This window comes from Macaca thibetana, chromosome 2 (genome assembly GCF_024542745.1).
Source record: "Macaca thibetana thibetana isolate TM-01 chromosome 2, ASM2454274v1, whole genome shotgun sequence".
Classification (NCBI taxonomy): Eukaryota; Metazoa; Chordata; class Mammalia; order Primates; family Cercopithecidae; genus Macaca; species Macaca thibetana.
The window spans coordinates 3,097,996-3,118,295 of record NC_065579.1 but is presented as its reverse complement, the minus strand read 5'-3'; the positions used below and the strand labels follow the sequence as shown (position 1 = coordinate 3,118,295).

Sequence of the window (20,300 nt, the reverse complement as noted above, 5' to 3'; positions counted from 1 at the left end):
CAAATCAGGTCCAGATGCCGCACATGTCACAGGAAAAGGCTCAGAAGTCAACAGCTCCAGAAATCAGGGGCTAAACTGCAAGACCACATTTCATTTCCCAAGGCCGCTGCTTAAGACACAGCCTACAGAGCCTTCAGTAAAGGAAATGTTTTCATTTTGCATTTGCCTTAAAATGTCTCCCAACTCTCTGAGAGCCACATCAGTTCTAAAAACTTCAACTGTTCACATTTCACTTTTTTTTTTTTTTTTTTGAGAAGGAGTTCTTGTCTCCCAGGCCGCAGTGCAGTGTCGTGATCTCGGCTCACCGCAACCTCTGCCTCCTGCGTTCAGGCCATTCTCCTGCCTCAGCCTCTCGAGTAGGTGGGATTACAGGCGCCGCCACCACGCCTGGCTAATTTTTGTATTTTTAGTAGAGACGGGGTTTCACTATGTTGGTCAGGCTGGTCTGGAACTCCTGACCTCAGGTGATCCACCGGCCTCGGCCTCCCAGAGTTCTAGGATTACAGGCATGAACCATGCGCCCGGCCTGTTCACATTTCTGATCAAAGCAAAAGCCACTCGATGAGCCCAAAGAAGAGACCAATAAGCAGGGCCAGCCTACCTGGCGGTTTACATCCTCCGCAAATGCTGCTCGGCAAATTCAACTATGTAGCCAATCGCTCTTCCCTGAAGCGAGTTTTAAAGGGTAACGCTAGAAGGAAACGGTGCTCTCAGACAAATCAGGGGGTGCCCGATGCCCAGCTCTGTGCCAGGGAGCACCCCCGCCAGGGTGGTGAGACTTCCCTCATATTTCCAGGCTGGAACAAATCCCCCAAAGACGCCCATAAATCAGGCCCCAGGGGGCCATCAGGGCTCGGAGACTCTGGCCATGGCGCAGACATCAGCAATGACTGCCCGGGCCTCCCAGGTTCTCCAGGGCCTCAGGCCCGGGGCCTGGGACCAAAGCCCCACCCTGCACTGACCACAGGTTACACTTGCCCTGAAACTGGGGTCAGCAGCAGAAACACGCCCCCCACGCTCCCAACCACAGGACGCGGCTCAGAGCCCGACGAGGTGATTTCCAAAGTGCCATCTGCTCCTGGGAAGCCGTTCCCTGAGCTGGAAGCTCGTTCCTTTTCCACTGTGAGGGAACTGGGGGCCACATGGCGTTGCACGGAGCCCTCTGCAGGCTCAGTCACCCTCTCACCCTTGCTCAGTACGTCCACGGGGCATAATTAAGTCTGTAGTTTGTGGGATCTCTGTGCCAAACCTGCTCTTTTGTTTCCCAAGGCGAACCCGAGCATCTCGAACCTGGGCATCCAAGGAGCAGGATCGCACGGCCCGGATTCAGGGGCTGCCACCTGTGCCAGGCTGGGACCTGACACAGGGTGAGCAGGTGAGCCACTGAGCAGGACCATGAGGTGGCATGCTAAAGCTGGGCACAGCCACCAAGGGCGGGACACAGACCTGCAGGGCCTTCACGGGGCCAGGGCAGTGCCCAAGGGCCCGCCTAGCACGCGTCAAACACAAACACGTGCGCTATGCACAGTCAGTCACTGAATGCCGTCCCCACACCAGTGTTTTGGGGCAGGTGATATGACTGGGCCCCTGCTGCACGCAGGAAGTGGTTCAGAGAATGTAAACAACTACCCCCCACCTCCCAGAAAGATGAGGCAGAGCCAGAATCTAAAGCGGCCCATCTGTAGCCAACACCATACTCATTCAAGAGACGCACACCCATTCCCACACCAGCTGCGCAGGAAGGAGAAAGAAGTCAGACTCGGACCCTAACCCCAGCCGCCCCAGGCTGGGAAATTCACCAGCACTGCGGACACAGCGGGGATCACAGCAGCATCAGAAAGACCCATGAGGCCATGGGTTTGCAGCGGGAATGCAGTCCCTCAGCAAAGAGCTTGAGTCGGGCTAAACCAGCAGAACAGGCGGTTTCCGAGTACCATGCTCGCCAAACAGGGAGCCGCTGCGGGGGCCTGGAGATCCCTGTGACAGTCAAGGCAGGACTGCAGCTGCAGGAGCGCAGGACCAGGCAGGAGACAGCGGCGGGGTTCCCCATCCCACACGGCTCGCACCCACAGGCTCAGCCCCGGGCAGGGCCGAATCGGCTGGGGACTCAGCGAGTGAGATGAGCAGGGCCAGGCGACGGGATGGAGGGAGCCGTGACTGTGGGCCTGCAGCTGAGGAGGTCGCCAAGCTTCCTTCCGGTGGGCAGGGAGCAAAGGCTTTCATTGTCCACAAAACACAGGCGACTGCAGGGAGTCACAAGTGGGTGAGATCCAAAAACTGTGACAGGCTAGGAACCAAAACAGAAGACAAAACAGCGCACAGAGCAAGCACAGCGCGGAACTAGCTTCCGAACACAAGGGAAGGCAGGCAGGGAGACCGCGGGCGCAGGGAACCAAGAGGGCACAGGAGAGCTGCTCCCAGTCTCCCTTGTCCACTGAGCAGCTGTGTGGCCCTGAGCAAGTTGCTTGGCCTCTCTGGGCCCAGTTTTCTCATGGATAACATAAATAGACTCAACTCCAGGACCAGAGACTGGACTCCCTCCAACCCAGACCTCTTCTGCAGCTAAATGAGGGAGGTGGGGCCCCAACATCGCAGCCTGTAAATCCCACCTCCTGGAAAGAGGCTCGCTGCCGTTCTACGGGCAGCTCCTGGAGGAGGGAGGGAAGGTCCACCCCAGGCAGCCCTACGATTCCCCTGTTCTGTGCCACCCGGCTGACCAGGGGAAGAGGCCAGCCAGCAGCAGGCACAGGGGCACCGTGGAAACCCTTCTGGTGGGGCCCCAGTTCTCACAAAGCATTCCTGGCTCTGGAGGGACAAGAATGAACCGCCAAAATCAACAGGCATCGGGCAGCGTGCTGAAGAATCGGCAAGCCGGACTCCAGTCAGGGCTCCGAGCATGCTCCTCTGTGCAGCCTCTTCCTGGGGACTCGCTGCCCCTCACCGGCCTGGCTGCTCCAAGGTTAAATGAGGGAGGAAAAGCAGGATCCAGCATGGTGCCTGACACCTGGGGCCCCTGCGATGGTGGCAACTGTGACTCACTGACGGTGATGATAAACCTGAGACAGCTCTGGGCATTCCACGCCCCTCACCCTCATGCTCCGCAGGTCTGAGGTGCGCCCCACACAGGGCAGGGCCCGAGAAACGAACCAGTACCTCCCAGAGGATGGAAGGAAAGTCAGCACGGAAGCCTCGCCCAGGGATTATCCCAGAAAGAGCGGAAGAGCAGCCTCCTCACGCCCCGCAGCTTCTCACCTGCACACTCAGGACAGGCTCTGGAAAGGGATGAGCTCTATGAGCCCCAGCACTGTTTACACACACCGGAAGAGAACAGACTGTTACTCAGAGCCGGAGCATCCCCACCCCTCTTATGGATGAGAAACTGAGGCAAAGACACCAGAAGGCTTTGCCAATGGAAGCTAGGGTCAGGGGAAGACCCAGAACTCAGGATCAGTAACACCTGGGCAGGACTCTGTCCACCGCACTCCAGCTGAAGTGAGCACCCAGCAGCAGGTGCAGGCTGAAGAGCTTGCCCAGGGCACTGCCCGCCAGCCGGGGCTCGAGGCAGACCAAGCAACCTCCCCAAGGCTTTCAGGTGAGGGAGACAAGTGAAGCCCCTTGGACCTCCCAAGGGCCTGCACCAGCATTTCTTCATGGTAATGCAAGGGGGTCAGTTCCAAAACCCAAAACACCGCTGATGCTTCATAGCTAGTCTCAGGCCGGATGACTTTCTGCAGGAGAACCCACGACAAGAGGGACCAGGAAGCTTTCTTTACAAGCTTGAGGCCTCTGTAGGCAGCCAAGGACGCCAGGTCCTGTATGTCTGAGCAGCATGTGCACAGGACATCTGACGGGCATTGGTGCCCAGCCATCCCACCCCGGCCTTCCATGGCTGCACTCACACCCCACTGCCCACCGTGCTGGCATCCAGCTCCTCCAGTGTGCAAGCCGATGCAGTTTTACCCACGCCAGGCCCTGTGCCACTATGTCCTGGAGAATAAAATAAGACACAGCCCTCATCCCCCAGCAGCTGGCAGAAGGGCCAGTGTCAGCTTGGCAGGAGCCAGGGGAAAGGGGCTCACCAGGGTGGAGGTCAGAGGTGGTCCCCACATAACTGGCACCATCTGAGCTTGAAGGGCGAGTTAATCAGATGAAGACAGGAGGAATGGGTGATCTGGGGAAGAAGCCCCTGAGCAAAGTCCTAGAGATGGGAAGTGGCTGGGGTACACCGCAACCCCAGGCAGTCCAGCCAGGTGGATCACCATGGCAGCCAGGTACTTCCTGGCTGGGCCGGCACAGGCCCCCAGCTCTCTCTGTGGCTCCCGCTCCGGAGTCCTGGCTGCCGCTGACTCTGCCAACCCAGAGAGCCGCACACTCACCCAGCCAGGCCGCCCCTCCCCAGCTGTTCCCCTCTGCCCCATCTTCTGGTCATGACTCTCCTGCCAGGGACAGACAACAGAGCCAGTCTGTGGCTCCAGCTGCCTGAGTTCCCTCATTTCTAAGGTGGGCAGGTCACATCCTACCCATGTATCCTGGATGCGTATCCTCCAAGCTCCCTGCCCCCAGCCAGCCTCTCCATCCTCACAAAGCAGCCCCGGCACACCCAGAGCCCTCGGCCCTGTCTTCCTACCCTCTAGAGAGCCGGTGGCCAAGGGCACCCTCAGCAAAGCCTGCACTATGCCTGATCTTGGGCAGGTTTTTCAGACAAATCCACCTGCTGAGCCTATGAAGTCCTTGCAGAACCCCACCCCAACCAGGACTCAGGGAGCCTGGCCACCTGAGCGGTCACACAGAGCTCACATCCTGGGCTGCTGTGCTGTGATGCTCTGGCAAAAGCAGGGCCACCTCACAGCCTTCGGTGAGGCAAGAGCCACAGAGGGTGAGGCCAGAGACCCCACTCGGGGGCAGTGTGGTGGCCAGGCATAGGAGCGGCTCTGGGAGTATGTGGGGCTATATGGATCCATGAGCGTCTCCACAGACGCCCGGCCTTTTTAAGTCATTTACAGCTTACACTTGGCTGATGCCCAAAAATGACTATAAACAATTAGTGCGTGCAATCAGACCAAGAAAACAAATCCAAAACCATTGAGAGAAACAAAACATCAAAATTTGATCAAAAATTGTGTAATTGTGCACCGTTTACTATAAACAAATTTGAATTGGAACCTCTGAGAAACTAAGGAACATTCACAGAGGCGACTGTCATCTACACAAGACTACAAAGGCTTTATCACCCTGACAAGCCGCAGCCCCCACTCCGGGGCACAGGCCGGCTCGCATTGCAGAGCCTCTGCCCAGGGCCAAGCAGGGCTAGGGCCCGTGAGGAAGGGACGTGATGAAGATGAGCTCTTCCTTCCAGCAGGAAAGAGAAAGCGCAGATGCCCCTGAATATCAAATAAGGCCAAGGTGTCCCATGCTTTCAGAGAGAGTCAAACAATATACTGCCAAGAGGTGGGGACGAGAGGAGTGTCAGAGAAGAAAAAAACACAGTAGTTTGGAGAATTGAAGACTTGCAAGAACACAGGGACACCGGACATAAACCTGGGCAGAAAGCTGTTTGGCAAGCTAGCTGCACTGCCCTGCAACTCAATCAACGGTATCATACTTACCTGGCCGGGGAGATACCAGCACGGTGAATAAACAGGTATGTGCTTTCTAGAGTGATGACAGCAGGGTGTCATCTCCCAACACACCTATTCTGGTACCATTATTAGCAGCCACCGTTGACCAAGCACCTGCCATGTGCCAGGCCCCGAGCTGTCTCATTTCATCTGTTATCTAAGCAGCACACCTGTGCTATCCCCAGGCCAGAACTGAGCAGGGCAGCAGCGGCCAGCCTCTGGGAGACTAGTCCCACCAGCAGAGGATGGCTTAATCAGGGCTGCTTAGCAGTCATCGCCCTAATAAATAAAACAAATGGCTTTAATTTAAAACACATTAACTTAACAGCAGGCTTTCTGCCAGCTGATGAGGCCTGGCTCCACTGCTCAGAACAGGCAAGTAGTTAAGAGTTGCCTCTTGGGGTCAGAGCCCTAAAGTCAAGGTCCCTGCGGCCTGCGGATAAGGCGTGGGACATGATGTTGCCCTGGTCATCGTGACTTGTCCTCCACAACTCACAGGTGTGAGTGGCCCCAGGGCGAAAGACAAGGGCCCTGGATGGGAAGGGTGTGAGGAAGGGCAGCAGGGAGGCCTTCGGGCCCTGCCAGGCGGCCCTTCCAGCAGGCAGGCAGTGGGGCTCCTTCTCCCAGGGAGAGGCCTCCCGCCCCAGGCACAGGCCTGGGAAGCCCTCATCTCATCGCGAGGACAGTCGCGTGGGATAGGCCTGTAAGGTGGCATCCGAGTCCCTCCCTCGATTAAGGACGCCGGGCTCCAGGCCAGTGCCAGGGACAGACCCAGCACCAGGGCGCCCCCCGGAGCCGGCCTCTGGCAGCCTCGGGCCTTTGCCAAACTGGCCACCGGCGCCAGGATACCGAGGGGCCGCCCCCAGCACGCAGCTCCCGCAGACCCGTTTCCCACACCGGGTGTGCCGGGGACCAGGCGGACGGGAAGGGATGTGGCTGGCCCCGGGGAGGACCAGGCAGGTGCGAGGGGCCTGCCCGTGCATCGTCCTTGCGACCGGGCGGCGGATCGGATCGCCCGTCCCAGCGGCTCGGCCCCGCCTTGTCCAAAGGGCTCATCAAAGCCGGTTTACCAGCAGCCCAGGAAGGAAATGACCGCCCGCCACAGCCCTGCCGACTGCCTTTCATTTCAGGGCTTTCGAAACAACAAGAGAGGGCGGGGCTCGAGGAGGGAAAAAATACAGCCCGCGGGAGCCTCGGGCTTCGGGCCGCAGCCGCGCGCACCTCGCAGACTGGGGGTCGGACGCACAGACGCGATACAGCGGCGCCACCAAGCGGCCGCGCGGGGCACTGCACTCGACACGTGCGTCGGCCCCGGCCGGGGACAGACCGCGCGGCGGAGGAGGGGCCAGTTCCGCCCCACGCCGGACGCCCGCGGCCCCTCGGGTCTGCAGGCCTGGGGGACTCGTGCTGACCGCAGCCGCGGAGGGCCTCCAGCGCACATCGCGGAGCACAGGACAAAACCTGTGCCTGCACCGCAGCCCCCATCCAGCTCCCGCAACACTGGCCCCGCTGGGCAGCCTCGGGCACAGGGCAGCTGGAAAGCCAGCCCCGGACACTGAGCGGATTCTGCCTCCTGGAGGCCGGACTGCATCCTCCCCTCCCGAGAGAGACAGAGCCAGGGGGAGACAGGGAGGCGAAGCCCCCTGGGATAGGTGAAGACGACAGGCCCTCCCACCTCCACTGTGGGTATTAGGGTGGGCTGCCTCTCAACCCACCCTTCCGAAAAAGACCGACCTGCTGCTAACACCTCCGTCGAACAGCAGAGGCGGCCTGGGCTGTTTCTAAAGGCAGCTCGGTGTGGCACTAGTCACTGCGCCTTTCTTGCGCAGGGTATCAGCTGGGGGAGGGGCACTGAGCCCAGAGCTGCCTTCCTGTTCCGATGTTCGGTGAACCTGCAATGCTCCCTGAAGCAGAGAGGGAAGTTGCACTCCCAGCAAGCGCAGTTTTGGTTCAGATTGAACGGATTTATCTGGGGCCTCATCAGCAGGCGGATGACAGATGGGGAGGTGGGTTACAGCCCAGCCTTCATCCCCACACACACAGCCCCTTGGCACAGCAGCTAGCGTGGTCCTGAAGTGCCTCCTGCTGCTCTGGGAGCTCCGTAAGCCACCTGCTCTCAGCCTCAGGGATTCCACACCTCTTTCCCCAACCTCAGCCATGCTCAAGTGAGGCGTCTGCACTTGTATACATTCTAAAGGCCTGAACAGGCCGGGCGCGGTGGCTTATGCCTGTAATCCCAGCATCTTGGGAGGCCAAGGCAGGCGGATCACTCGAGGTCAAGGGTTCGAGCCCAGCCTGGCCAACATGGTGAAACCCTGTCTCTACTAAAAATACAAGAATTAAGCCGGGCATGGTGGCGCACAGCTGTGTAATCCCAGCTACTCGGGAGACTGAGGCAGGAGAATCACTTGAACCCTGGACATGGAGGTTGCAGTGAGCTAAGATCACACCACTGCACTCCGGCCTGGGGGAAAGAGCAAGATTCCATCTCAAAAAGAAAAGAAAAAGAAAATTAAAGAAAAGAGGGGAGGGGAGGGGAGGAGAGTAAATGTGGTACTATGACAGAGCAAGACTCCATCACTAAATACATAAAGTACTGAACAAATGTTGCTACTATTATTCTCCCAATCAAGACTTCATACTAGTAAACGTCCCCTTGCTGATTTTAGGCGCATCAGTGTACACGTCAGAAATTTCCAAACCACGTTCTCAGAATATGCACGTTTCTAGCCATGTTGTAACACCTCACAGGGTAAGGAGGGGAAAGTCAAGGTAACTGGTTTTTTTGGTTTTTTGTTTTTTTGTTTTTTAATAAAATGCATTTTGGTAAATATATTTTAAAAATACCAAATACATGTATGTAGTTGTCCTTAGCAACATGTAATCATCTCATCATTTGTCATTAGGGAAATGCAGACCAAAACTAAAATGAGATACCACTTCACACCCACTAGAATAGCCGTAATTGAAAAGATGGATGATTCCAAGTGCTGGTGAGGATGTGGAGAAACCAGAACCCCCATACACCGCTGGTGGGAATGTAAAATGGTATAGCGCCTGAGTTTGGCAGTTCCTCAAAAGGTTAAACAGAGTTAACCATTCCACTCCTAGGTTATGCCCCGGTGATGTGAAAACATATGTCCACACAAAAACTTTTTTTTTTTTTTTTTTTTTTTTTTTTTTTGAGACGGAGTCTCACTCTGTCGCCCAGGCTGGAGTGCAGTGGCACGATCTAGGCTCACTGCAAGCTCCACCTCCCGGGTTCACGCCATTCTCCTGCCTCAGCCTCCCAAGTAGCTGGGACTACAGGCGCCGCCACCTCGCCCGGCTAGTTTTTTGTACTTTTAGTAGAGACGGGGTTTCACAGTGTTAGCCAGGGTGGTCTCAGTCTCCTGACCTCGTGATCCGCCTGCCTCCGCCTCCCAAAGTGCTGGGATTACAGGCATCGGTCACCACGCCCGGCCAACAAAAGCTTCTAAGTAAATGTTCACAGCAGCATTATTCATAACAGCCTCAAAGTGGCAAGAACCCAAATGTTCATCAACTGATGAATGGATGATGTGGCATAATTATCCATACGATGGAATAGTATCCAACCATAAAAAAGGTGAAGTATTAATGCAATGCTACAACGTGAACCCTAAAAACACTAGGCTAAGTAAAAGAAGCCGGACACAAAAGACCACATATTAATGAGTCCATTTGTAGTAAATATTCAGAATAGACACATTTATAGAGACAGCAAGCTGATTTGTAGTCTCTAAGGACAGGGGAGACAGGAGGATGGAGAGTGACGCTAATGGATACAGGGTTTGTGAGGTGACAAGTGTTCTAGAATCAGTGGTCATAGTTGTACAACCTTGGGAATATACTAAAAACCACTGGATTGTATATGTTAAATGAGTGAGCTTTATGATACATGAATTACATTTCAATCTTTATTGCAAAAAAAGGTAATTATGTATCTTTTTAAAATATGGCCTATAGGAACAAGGAACAGTCAGGAAGTCATGAGGAATGACTGATGCCCAAAGCTGGAACAGTTAATCCGTGCACTGAGGCCCCAGCAGATTTTATAAATCCCCATCTATCAGTATATTTCATCTATATCATCACCCCAAGGCTTTGCCTTATAATTTCAACACATACTTGTGGGCTTATCCAGAGTTTATTGTATTTGATACAATACTATACAAAGTTATTCCCCATAGATCCATGATTATAAAGTTTTCCAGAAGAAACATACATTGGTACACAAACTACTATAGTTGTTTTCATGAGTATATTACAATTTAAAAGAAAGCCACTGTTAAATGCCTTTGATAAAATATGCACTGTTCTCTGAACACTGCCATATAAAATGTCAGCCTATCTTTTCAAAGCGCCTCTCCCTTCAGGACATGTACCTTTGATCACCTCTTTTCCAGACCATCATAACTTATTCAAAAGTTTCATTCAGGTGCAAGGTTCCTGCTGCTGTGACAAGCTGGAAAATCCGCTGCATTTCCAGGGTCACCTGTTTGTCATTAGCTTCATCAATGAGATAGCCAGCATCAAGGTCAAGGCCTTCACATCCAGGCTTCTCTCAAGCCCCACCTAGGAGCTAAGGTATTCAACTTTTCCAAGTCACTCACAGGTTTGCTCTTGAACTCAAAGAAACTCTGAGAATCCCCTACTGCACTTTAACATTTGTCCGGTCATTCCCAGTCCTTGGCATGTGCTCCTCCTGGAACCCAACAGTCACCTGTAAGTGGCTGCTGAGGTTTAAAGGGTGTGCCCCGAATTCACGTATTGGAAATGTGATCCCCGGTGATGCTGCTGGGAGGTGAGGCTTTCATGAGCTGATGAAGTCATTAAGAGGGATTCACGCCCCTCTCCCAGGCCTGGGTTACTTCTCTTGGGAGGGAGGGAGTTCTCACTCACTCACAGCACTGGATGAGTTACCAAGAGTAGCTGGTATAAAGCCAGGTGCCCCTCAGGCTGTGCCCCTTCCGCATGCCTCTGCTTCCCTCCCCAGAAGCTGCCACCGTGCTCTGGGACTTCCCAGTCTCCAAAACCTCAAGTTAAATAAATATCTTTCTTTTCTGAATTACCCAGGCTCAGGTATTTTTATGGTGACAGAAAACAGACGAGGATTGTGGGGGATGTGCAGTTTCCTTCTTCCTCCTAATTTGTCACCAGGAAATGGAGCAACCCAGTCTCAGGCTCTGAAAGAGGCTGAGGTTTGAGGGAAAAGGGACAGATCACTGACAACTCTTCTAAGATATCCTGGGTTTCATCACTATAGTTATTAGTCAGTCAACTATACATATTTGTTGAGAACACAGATTGTGCCAGAAACAGTGCTGAGACTATAGTGTCCACGGGAGAAAGAGGAAGCACCCCGTCCACTGTCCTGTGCTTCTGTATGGAAGATGCTCCCCCGTCCACTGTCCTGTGCTTCTGTATGGAGGATGCTCTCCTGGACAAACACCCTGGCCTCTTGCTCCCCGCCCCATCCTCCTCCCCTCCTCACACACTAACTCCTCCCTAAGGCAGGAGGAGAGACGGACCTGACCGGTGAGTTTGGGAAGCAAGTCAGCCCCGGCCCCCACCTCTCTTTCTCTTCTCCGGAATGTACCTGGGCAGAACCTGCCCCTCCCTGCAGGGAGGCGTCTCTCCAGTTCTCGTGTCCCAGGTTAAGAGGCTGCTTGCCCGCTCTATCACTTCCAACTCAGGCCAGAAATAAGGATGGCATCTAGCCGGGCGCGGTGGCTCAAGCCTGTAATCCCAGCACTTTGGGAGGCCGAGGCGGGTGGATCACGAGGTCAGGAGATCGAGACTATCCTGGCTGACACAGTGAAACCCCGTCTCTACTAAAAATACAAAAAATTAGCCGGGCGAGGTGGCGGGCGCCTGTAGTCCCAGCTACTTGGGAGGCTGAGGCGGGAGAATGGCGTGAACCCGGGAGGCGGAGCTTGCAGTGAGCCGAGATCACGCCACTGCACTCCAGCCTGGGAGACACAGCGAGACTCCGTCTCAAAAAAAAAAAAAAAAGGATGGCATCTATGGGGTTCCCGTAAACCTCAATAGATGAAGGGAGGTAAGGTCTCTGCTTTCTGGAGATTACCTTCCAGGAGGGGGTACAGAGAGACTACAAACAAGTTAACAGGACAGTTACTTGCTCAAACATGCAGAGCACACTCCAGCCTGAGACCCGCACACTTGCAGTGGCCTCAGACGGAGTCTCGCCCAGATGGCTGTGGCTCCCTCAGGTCCTTCAGGCTCTGCGCGAATGGCACCTTATCCATGGAGCCTTCCCTGACCACCTACGCACCACGGCTAACAACTCCCCACACTGACAACCACACACTTCCTATCTCCTCAGCCTGCTTTACTTCTCTCTGTAGAACTGATCACAATCTCACTCGCTCTATATTTATTTATTTGTTAAAAATATATCTCCCATACCTTCCCCGCAACCCCAGAACTTCAGCTCCACGAAGGCAGAAACTTGTTCCGTTCCCTGCTGTTCACAAGTACCTAGAACAGTGCCTGGAATGGGACACGCACCCAACAACCCCCGATGAATGAATACATGAAAAAATGAATACATGCTATAAAGGAAACGCACAGCTGGGCGTGTTGGCTCACAACTACGATGCAACATTTTGGGATGCTAGGGCAGGAGGATCACCGGTTTGAGACCATCCTGGGCAAGAAGGTGAGATCCCAGCTCTACAAAACAATTAAAAAAAAAAATTGGCCGGGCGCGGTGGCTGATGCCTGTAATCCCAGCACTTTGGGAAGCCGAGGCGGGTGGATCACAAGGTCAGGAGTTTGAAACCAGCCTGGCGAAGATGGTGAAACCCCGTCTCTACTAAAAATAAAAAAAAATTAGCCAGGCGTGGTGGTGGGCACCTGTAATCCCAGCTACTTGGGAGGCTGAGGTAGGAGTATGGCTTGAACCCAGGAGGCAGAGGTTGCAGTGAGCTGAGATTGTGCCACTGCACTCCAGCCTGGGCAACAAAGTAAGACTCTGTCTCAAAAAAAAAAAAAAAAAAAAAAAAAATTAGCTGTGCATGGTGGCACATGCCTGTAGTCCTAGCTACTCAGGAGGCTGAGGCAGGAGGATCCCCTGAGCCCAGGAGTTTGAGGCTACAGTGAGCTGTGATCATACCATTGTGCTCTACTCTAGCCTGTGCGGCAGACAGAAAGAAACCCTGTCTCAAAAAAACAAAAAGGCCAAGCGCGGTGGCTCACACTTGTAATCCCAGCACTTTGAGAGGCCAAGGCAGGTGGATCACCTGAGGTTAGGAGTTCATAACCAGCCTGGCCAACAGAGTGAAACACCATCTCTACTAAAAATACAAAAATTAGCTGGGCGTAGTGGGAGGCACCTGTAATCCCAGCTACTCGGGAGACTGAGGCAGGAGAATTGCTTTAACCCAGGAGGCGGAGGTTGCAGTGAGCCAAGATCGAACCCTTGCGCTTCAGCCTGGGTGACAGAACAAGACTCCTTCTCAAAAAAAAAAAGAAAAAAATGCACAAGGTGATGGGAAAGATGAAGGCTGGCATGAGGGTTGCATTAGAAAAGAGATTCAGGGAAGGTCTTTCTGAACTGTTAACATTGGAGCTGACGGCACAAGGGAAATACTACAAAGAAGTAATATTGTTGTGCTCCGTGGAGGCCACACAAACAGCGGCTGGTGGGCCTCACTGCCGCTGCAGAGAGCTGGCCAGCACGGGCAAGGAGAGGAGACGTGAGAGGCGCCTGTAGGCCTGTTCACTGTGATCACTTTCCCAGAAGTCAGTAGAGTAGAACCGTGTTATGAGACTGGACCTGAAACAATACACACAGCAGCACTGGGCTAAACTGGACTAAATGCAACACAGCAACACCGATGTGATGGCCCCAGCTCCAGCAGCCATCCGGGACCACGAAGACAGCGCCACTCTCAAGGATGATGAAACAGAGAGCTGGAAGGAGCCAAGGACCCTGGTGACTTCACAAACCCCCCATGCCAGTCCAGGAATGCCTACCTCTGGACTGCATTGAAATGAGACATAAATTCAACCTTGTTTAAGCTACCATTATTTGGGGGTTTCATGGTATGTTCTGTCAAACCTGATCCAGCAGGAAAGGCCCATGGAATGGATAAGTCTTGATCTAAGTTTTACAAGTGTCAGACTGCACTTGCCAGAATGAGACAACAGATGCTCAGAAGCAGAGCAGGCAAAGCGCCATGAGAAGGAACAGCTTGTCCTAGAACTCAGGAAGCTCAGCCACTGCTTTGGGTCTAGGACGTTGACATGACCTGGGAGGACAGGTAGCCAGAAGCCACTGGAGGTTCTGAATGGAACTGATACATTGAGGCAGCATTTTGGCCAGGCACGGTGGCTCATGCCTGTAATCCCAGCACTTTGGGAGGCTGAGGCAGGCGGATCACAAGGTCAAGAGATTGAGACCATCCTGGCCAACATGGTGAAACCCGGTCACTACTAAAAAAATACAAAAATTAGCTGGGTGTGGTGGCAGGTGCCTGTAGTCTAGCCACTCAGGAAACTGAGACAGGAGAATTGCTCGAACCTGGGAGGCAGAGGTTGCAGTGGGCCGAGATCATACCACTGCACTCCAGCCTGGCGACAGAGCAAGACTCCATCTCAAAAAATAAATAAATAAATAAATAAATAAATAAATAAATAAATAAATAAAAATTTAAAAGGCAGCATTTTAGCAAGATGAATGTGGCAGCCTTTCCCAGGTCAGCACAGCCAGAATAGCCAAGATGGAAAAGTCATAGTTAAAGAGTTCCTGAATGCCCACTATGAGCCAGGCATCGCGCTCCCCAGGGAAGGCTACCCAGAGGACAGGATGCCTGAACTGGGTCTGAGAGACCAGCAGGAGGGCAGCAGGCATTCCTGGATTTCTTACAGCAGTGACTCCCAAGCCCGCCTATGTAGCTCCATCCAAATACAGATCTCCAGGCCCCACCCAGGAGATTCTGAGCCCAAAGGCTGGGGTGGGGCCCAGGATTCTGTATTTTTAAAAGTGTCCCCAGGTGATTCTGATGCATTTAGAAAACAGACTTACTGTATAGGCTAGAAGCAGCTCCTATACTGGTACCTGGAACATAGCAAGTTCCGAAGTTTACTAATTAACAAATAACATGCTTCCCTGTTCACAGGTAACAAACTAACAGATTAATTAAAACTTTCAAACATATTTAAAACAAGATACAACCCTACATGAATCCTTTTTAGCTAATATCCAATTAGCCAAAATAAAATCTAAGGTCACTAATAATGTTCTATGATCTATTTCCGCAACCACTTCAGCTAAAAGGTGTTTCTATGCCACCTGAAAATGGCCTGAGACCTCGGTGTGTGAGCACCAGCCCCGTGCCCGTTCACTGAGGCCCTGTTCTGCATCTTGCAGCCATGCTGAGGTCCCAGAGCCATCCGAAGGGAAGAAGAGCCCCCAGGCTATCTTCAGACAGTTCTAACACAATTCAAATCAATTCTCCCTGGGAATAAAAATAAACTGCCCCCGGACTTTATCTTACAAGACTGAGGTGCTCCTTAAGGGGGAAATATGGCACAAAGGGAACAGCACTGACCTAGGATGAAGGTCCAGCTGCAACTAACTCTCCAGAAAGTCTTAGGCAAGTGTCCTCACCTGTCATGCTATATACCACAAACCCCTTCCAGCTCTGACACAACCAGTGAGAAATTCTAGTTTCCTTCTTCCGAGTCAATACTGAAAAAACAATTCCAGTATAAAATCCCCTCATATGTCAGGTGCTAGGGATGCAGCATTTAAGGTCAGTGTCAATGCCCTTAAAGAGTTTAGAGTCTAGCAAGGAAGACAAATAATTAATCCAACGATTATATAAATACAACTGTGATAAATGTTACTAAGGAATAGTGCTTGGAGTTTGAAAGTGTGTAATGGGAGCTCAGGAAAGGTTTACCGAAGAAATAACACCAAAGCCGAGACCTGAAAGCTGAGTACTAAGGATGGGGACAGGGAGTACTCCAGACAGAGGAAAGGCATGTGTGATATGTTCTTTTCAGAAATATTCCAAACCTGAGGAAGAATTAAATCACAAGTAAAATGAAGCAAACCTTTTAGAATCACACATTTAAAAAAAAAAAATCACACATTTAAAGGAAAAAAAAAAGCAGTTTTCATCACAAACAGAAAAATTTACAAAATATGAACTAAAAAATAATGGGAATGCCAGGTGCAGTGGCGTGTGCCTGTAATCCCAGCTATGCGGGAGGCTAAGGCAAGAGAATCGCTTGACCTCAGGAGTTCAAGACCAGCCTGGGCAACACAGCAAGAATTCTTACCAAAAACAAAACAAAACAAAGAAATGGAGTCCAGGCACAGAGACTCACGCCTGTAATTCCAGCACTTCGGGAGGCCGAGGCAGGTGGATCACCTGAGGTCAGGAATTTGAGACCAGCCTGGCCAACATGATGAAACCTGGTCTCTACTAAAAATACAAAAAATTAGCCACCACAAAAAATTAGCCGGGCGTGGTGGCACGCGCCTGTAGTCCCAGCTACTCAGGAGGCTGAGCCAGGAGAATCGCTTGAACCTGGGAGGCAGAGGTTGCAGTGAGCCAAGATCACACTGCTGCACTCCAGCCTGGGCGACAAGAGCAAAACTCTCTCTCAAAAAAAAAAAAAAAAATTAGCCAGCGTGGTGGTGGGCACCTGTAATTCCAGCTACTCAAGAGGCTGAGGCAGGAGAATGGTTTCAACCCAGGAGGCAGAGGTTGCAGTGAGCCGAGATCGTGCTGATGCACTCCAGCCTAGGCAACAAGAGCAAATCTCCGTCTCAAAAAAAAAAAAAAAAAAAAGTAATAGGAGCAATGTTATGCCAGGACCGATAAACCCTTATCCGACCACTGATATCTGGCTAGAAGTCCCCAGACACTAGACCCTCACCCCTCACACCTCAACAGAAGAGGTATCAGTTCCCTCCGGTCATTTGCAGCTGCCTCCAGGCCTTGAGTGAGGCTGCTGGAACTGGGCCCAGTAAAGTGGGGTAATCCGAGCATGAAACACGCCAAGACAGGATGAGCTCGGCCCTGAGGCTGGATCTACCCCGGGCCAATATTTCTGATGCCAACTAAGAGTGCCAGGCATTGTACACAGGGATGGATGATAAGACATGATATAGTCACAGTACCAGGGAAGTAGAAGAGGAAAGAAGGGACGGTTCCTTGGCTCCAAGGAGGGGATGGTATCTGAAGATGGGTAAGACTTGGAAATGGAAAGAAGGAGCACCCCAACAGTGGGAATGACAGAAGCAAAGGCAAGTAGGCTGGAAAGCACTGGGTGTGCAGCAAGAGCTGCAGCGGGAGCTCCGGACAAGGGGACAGAGATCTGGCAACGGTGCAGAGTAGGCCCAGAGAGATGACAATGCTGATATTCCAGGTGGTGTTTGGAGACCTGGTCAAATTCCAAGATCTGCCCAGACTGACCCTATGGCCAAGGGCCCTCAGTTTTCTACCGCGAACTAGTGCAATGTTTCTCAAATATTAGAGTCATTAGGATCACCTGGGACAGGTTGCCAGGCTCCTCCTCCAGAAAGGAGCTTCAGAGGTCCAAGGGTCTAGGGACTTTCTCAGGGGAGGTGAAAGCTGAGTAAAGAATGGCCAAGGGCCCAAGAGGACACTGCAGGCAGAGAGTACAGCACGTATAAGACCCACTCTACACAGAGCTAAGGTATGAGGTGCATGTAAAGAAAGGAGGAGAGGTGAAGCCAGAGAGGTGGACCAGGCTCACAACACAACAGCCCTACCAAGAAACTGGGACTTGACTCCATAGGCAACAAGGAGCCACTGCAGACTCACGAAGCCTGCAGAATCCTGGCAGCAGCTCCCCTAGGCACTCACATAAACAACTCCTACCTCAGCATGCTTCCCCAATCAACATCAGTCTCCACCCTTTAATATCACCTACTACTCCTTTTCCAAAATCTGGCCTCGGATCCCCTCTGTACAACTATTCAAAATCAAATAAGCAATTCGACCTAGGTAATTCCCACTATGTCAGGAACCCATCTCAGACAAGGAGAGCCAGGCAGTGAAGAAAGATGATAAACAGAGATGGAAGCTGTCATGGAGGCAGATTGGTCCGGCCTGGGACAAGGCGGCCAGCTTTGCTCTCCCCAGATCATATCTGTTCCTCTTGAGCTTTCTCTTCCTCATTCGGAGAAACTCCAGGCTTCTCTAAATGGGTTCATGACCCTTGGAGGAAGGGGTAAAAGGGACACAGAGAGGAGATAAGATGGTTCACAATGAGTTTGACCAGATCCGACCGAAATACCTTAAGAGCAATGAGAAACGTCACTGCAACTTCAACACTTCCAGCGGCCTCACCAAGGCCCTCTCCAGTTGCTCAGGATGACTACTGGTGACCAGTCCCATCCTCATAAGTCAAAAACTGAGAAACATAAACAGAGGTGCAGACTCTGAAGGCAGTGCTGAACCCTGCAACGTTAGCAAAATGGGGGGGTGCGGACTCTGCTGGGGGCTGCACTTAATTGGGGGAGAGGAAAGCGAGGCGGTCATTAAAAACGCAGCTCCACTCCTCAGCACCAGCTGAGCGCGTCTGGCTCCGGGACACGCCCCCGAACGACACCTCCCGCAGGTTGTGAACACTAGCTTGCAAGCTAGTTCCCCGGATCCCCTCCGGGAGCGCGCACTGACCCCGCCTAGGATGGGGTGGGCCACCCACCGGGAGCCCCCAGCTGTGGCCCGCTCACCTTGCACTTGAAACCAGCGGCGGGCGGCAGGAGCTCCCGCAGCAGGCCCTTGGCCACCTCGCGGCTGGCCTCCTCGCTCACGAAGTGAAGGTTAAGCACCTCGTGCGCCTCGAACTTGGCGAGGCGCAGCAGCGAGAGCAGCGCGACGCGGGCCTTGGCCTGCAGCGCGGCATTGTGCTCCGCCTTGGTGAACATCATCAGCAGGTGGTAGTCCACCGGCCCGGCCCCGCCGCCTTCCAAGCTCTTGGCCTTCGCGCCGGGGGCTGGCGCCACGGAGCCTCGCGCCACCTCCAGCGCGGGTGGCGAGGGCGCGGCGGGAGCCCCGGCGCGGGCCTCCTTCAGCCTCTTGGTGGCGCTGGAGAAGGTCTCCCGGCCCGAGCCGAGGTAGTAGAAGGCGCAGACGGCCAGCGCCGCGGCCAGCAGCAGGGCGCAGTAGTGGGAGCGCACAGCGCCCAGGCGTGCCATGGCCCGAGCGCATGGGAGCCCGCCTCGGAGGAGGCCCATGCGCTACGAGACCGCGGCGCCAGCGGTGCCAGCAACGCGGGAGAGCCCTCGGGGACCCGGACGCCGGCGGCCACTTAGCGCCGGCGGCAGGCGGCGGCCATGGCGGGGGCGGGGCCGTGCCGCCTGGAGCCAATCGCGGGCGCCAGTGCGTGGAGGGGCGGGGCCCGTCTGCCGTACCCGCTGGGTCTTAGGTTCCGAGGGTGTTAGAGGCCCGGCTGGGGGTTCAGTGGGATCCCGTGCCCGGCGTGGGAGGGACGGACTGAGGACCCCATACTCAACCACTGAAGCACCACTATTTCTAGGAATTCTTCCTAATTTAAGAATGTTCTAAAATATTTAACCATAAGAATAAAGCAAGGCCAAGTATGGTGGCTTAGCCTGGGAATGGTGGGTTACGCCTGTAATCCCAGCATTTTGGGAGGCTGAGGCGGGCGGATCACCTGAGGTCAGGAGTTCGAGACTAGCCTGCCCAACATGGCGAAACACCATCTCTACTAAAAATACAAAAAATTAGCCAGGCATGGTGGCGGACACCTGTAATTCCAGCTACTTGAGAGGCTGAGGCAGGAGAATCGCTTGAACCCAGGAGGCGGAGGTTGCAGTGAGCCAAGATTGCGCCTCTGTACTCCAGCCCGGGGAAACAGAGCAAGACACTGTCTCAAAAAACAAACATAAAAATAAAGCAAAGTTAGGTTCATGAAGGCAAAAAATTGGAATCAAATGGTCATCAATGAAGTAGTTAAAGCTAAAATAATGCAGTCATTAAAAGTGATGTTTTCAACAAACTGCAGGTGGAAATTTTAAAAACAAATGGGTGAGGTGGCTCATGTCTGTACTCAAAGCTATGTGGGAGGCTGAGGTGGGAGAATCACTTGAATTCAGGAGTTCAAGGCTGCAGTGAGCTATGATTGCCACAGGACTCCAGCCTGGGCAACAGTGCAAGACCACATTTCCAAAAAAAAGAAAATAGCTACCCAAGCTGAGCCTTGAAAGGAATGGAGGCGCCCGAACGGAGGAACTTAGGTTAGCAAAAAGCGAAGCTGGAGGCACCAAGAGGGAAAGCTTTAATCTCTGCACCTTTTTTCCCCCAGTTTCTTGGAGACTTTAAGCCGTCTCCCCCTCTCCCTGCACCCGAGCTGGAGCTAGGCAATTTAAACCGGCAGCTCCTCCCTTTTCCCGCTGCCCTGGGAGGAAATGGCCCGGGCCGCACGTCGTCCCGGAGGCCGAGCGGAGGGAGGTTGGAGGATGCGGCCAGCAGGGGGACCCCGCCGCCCGCACGAACCTGCGAGGCTGCTCCCCGAGCCCCAGCGCAGCAACGCCCTGGAGGGCGACTTTCATCCGTTTTTTGTTTTATAAGCAACTTTTAACACTTTATCAAGAGCCTTTTTGGGAGTACCAGGGAGTTTTGCACACCA

At 53.4% G+C, this 20,300-nt stretch overlaps 1 protein-coding gene across 1 annotated transcript in view; it reads right to left on the bottom strand.

Moving 5' to 3' along the window:
* XXYLT1 (xyloside xylosyltransferase 1) overlaps positions 1-18,971 on the bottom strand; it is a 200,896-nt gene extending 181,925 nt beyond the window's left edge. Inside the window, exon 1 of the mRNA XM_050779188.1 lies at positions 18,382-18,971. Within this exon, the coding sequence (XP_050635145.1) occupies positions 18,382-18,885 (504 nt within the window). The 5' untranslated portion in view covers positions 18,886-18,971. The remainder of the gene's footprint in view (positions 1-18,381) is intronic.
* Positions 18,972-20,300: the final 1,329 nt, after the last annotated feature.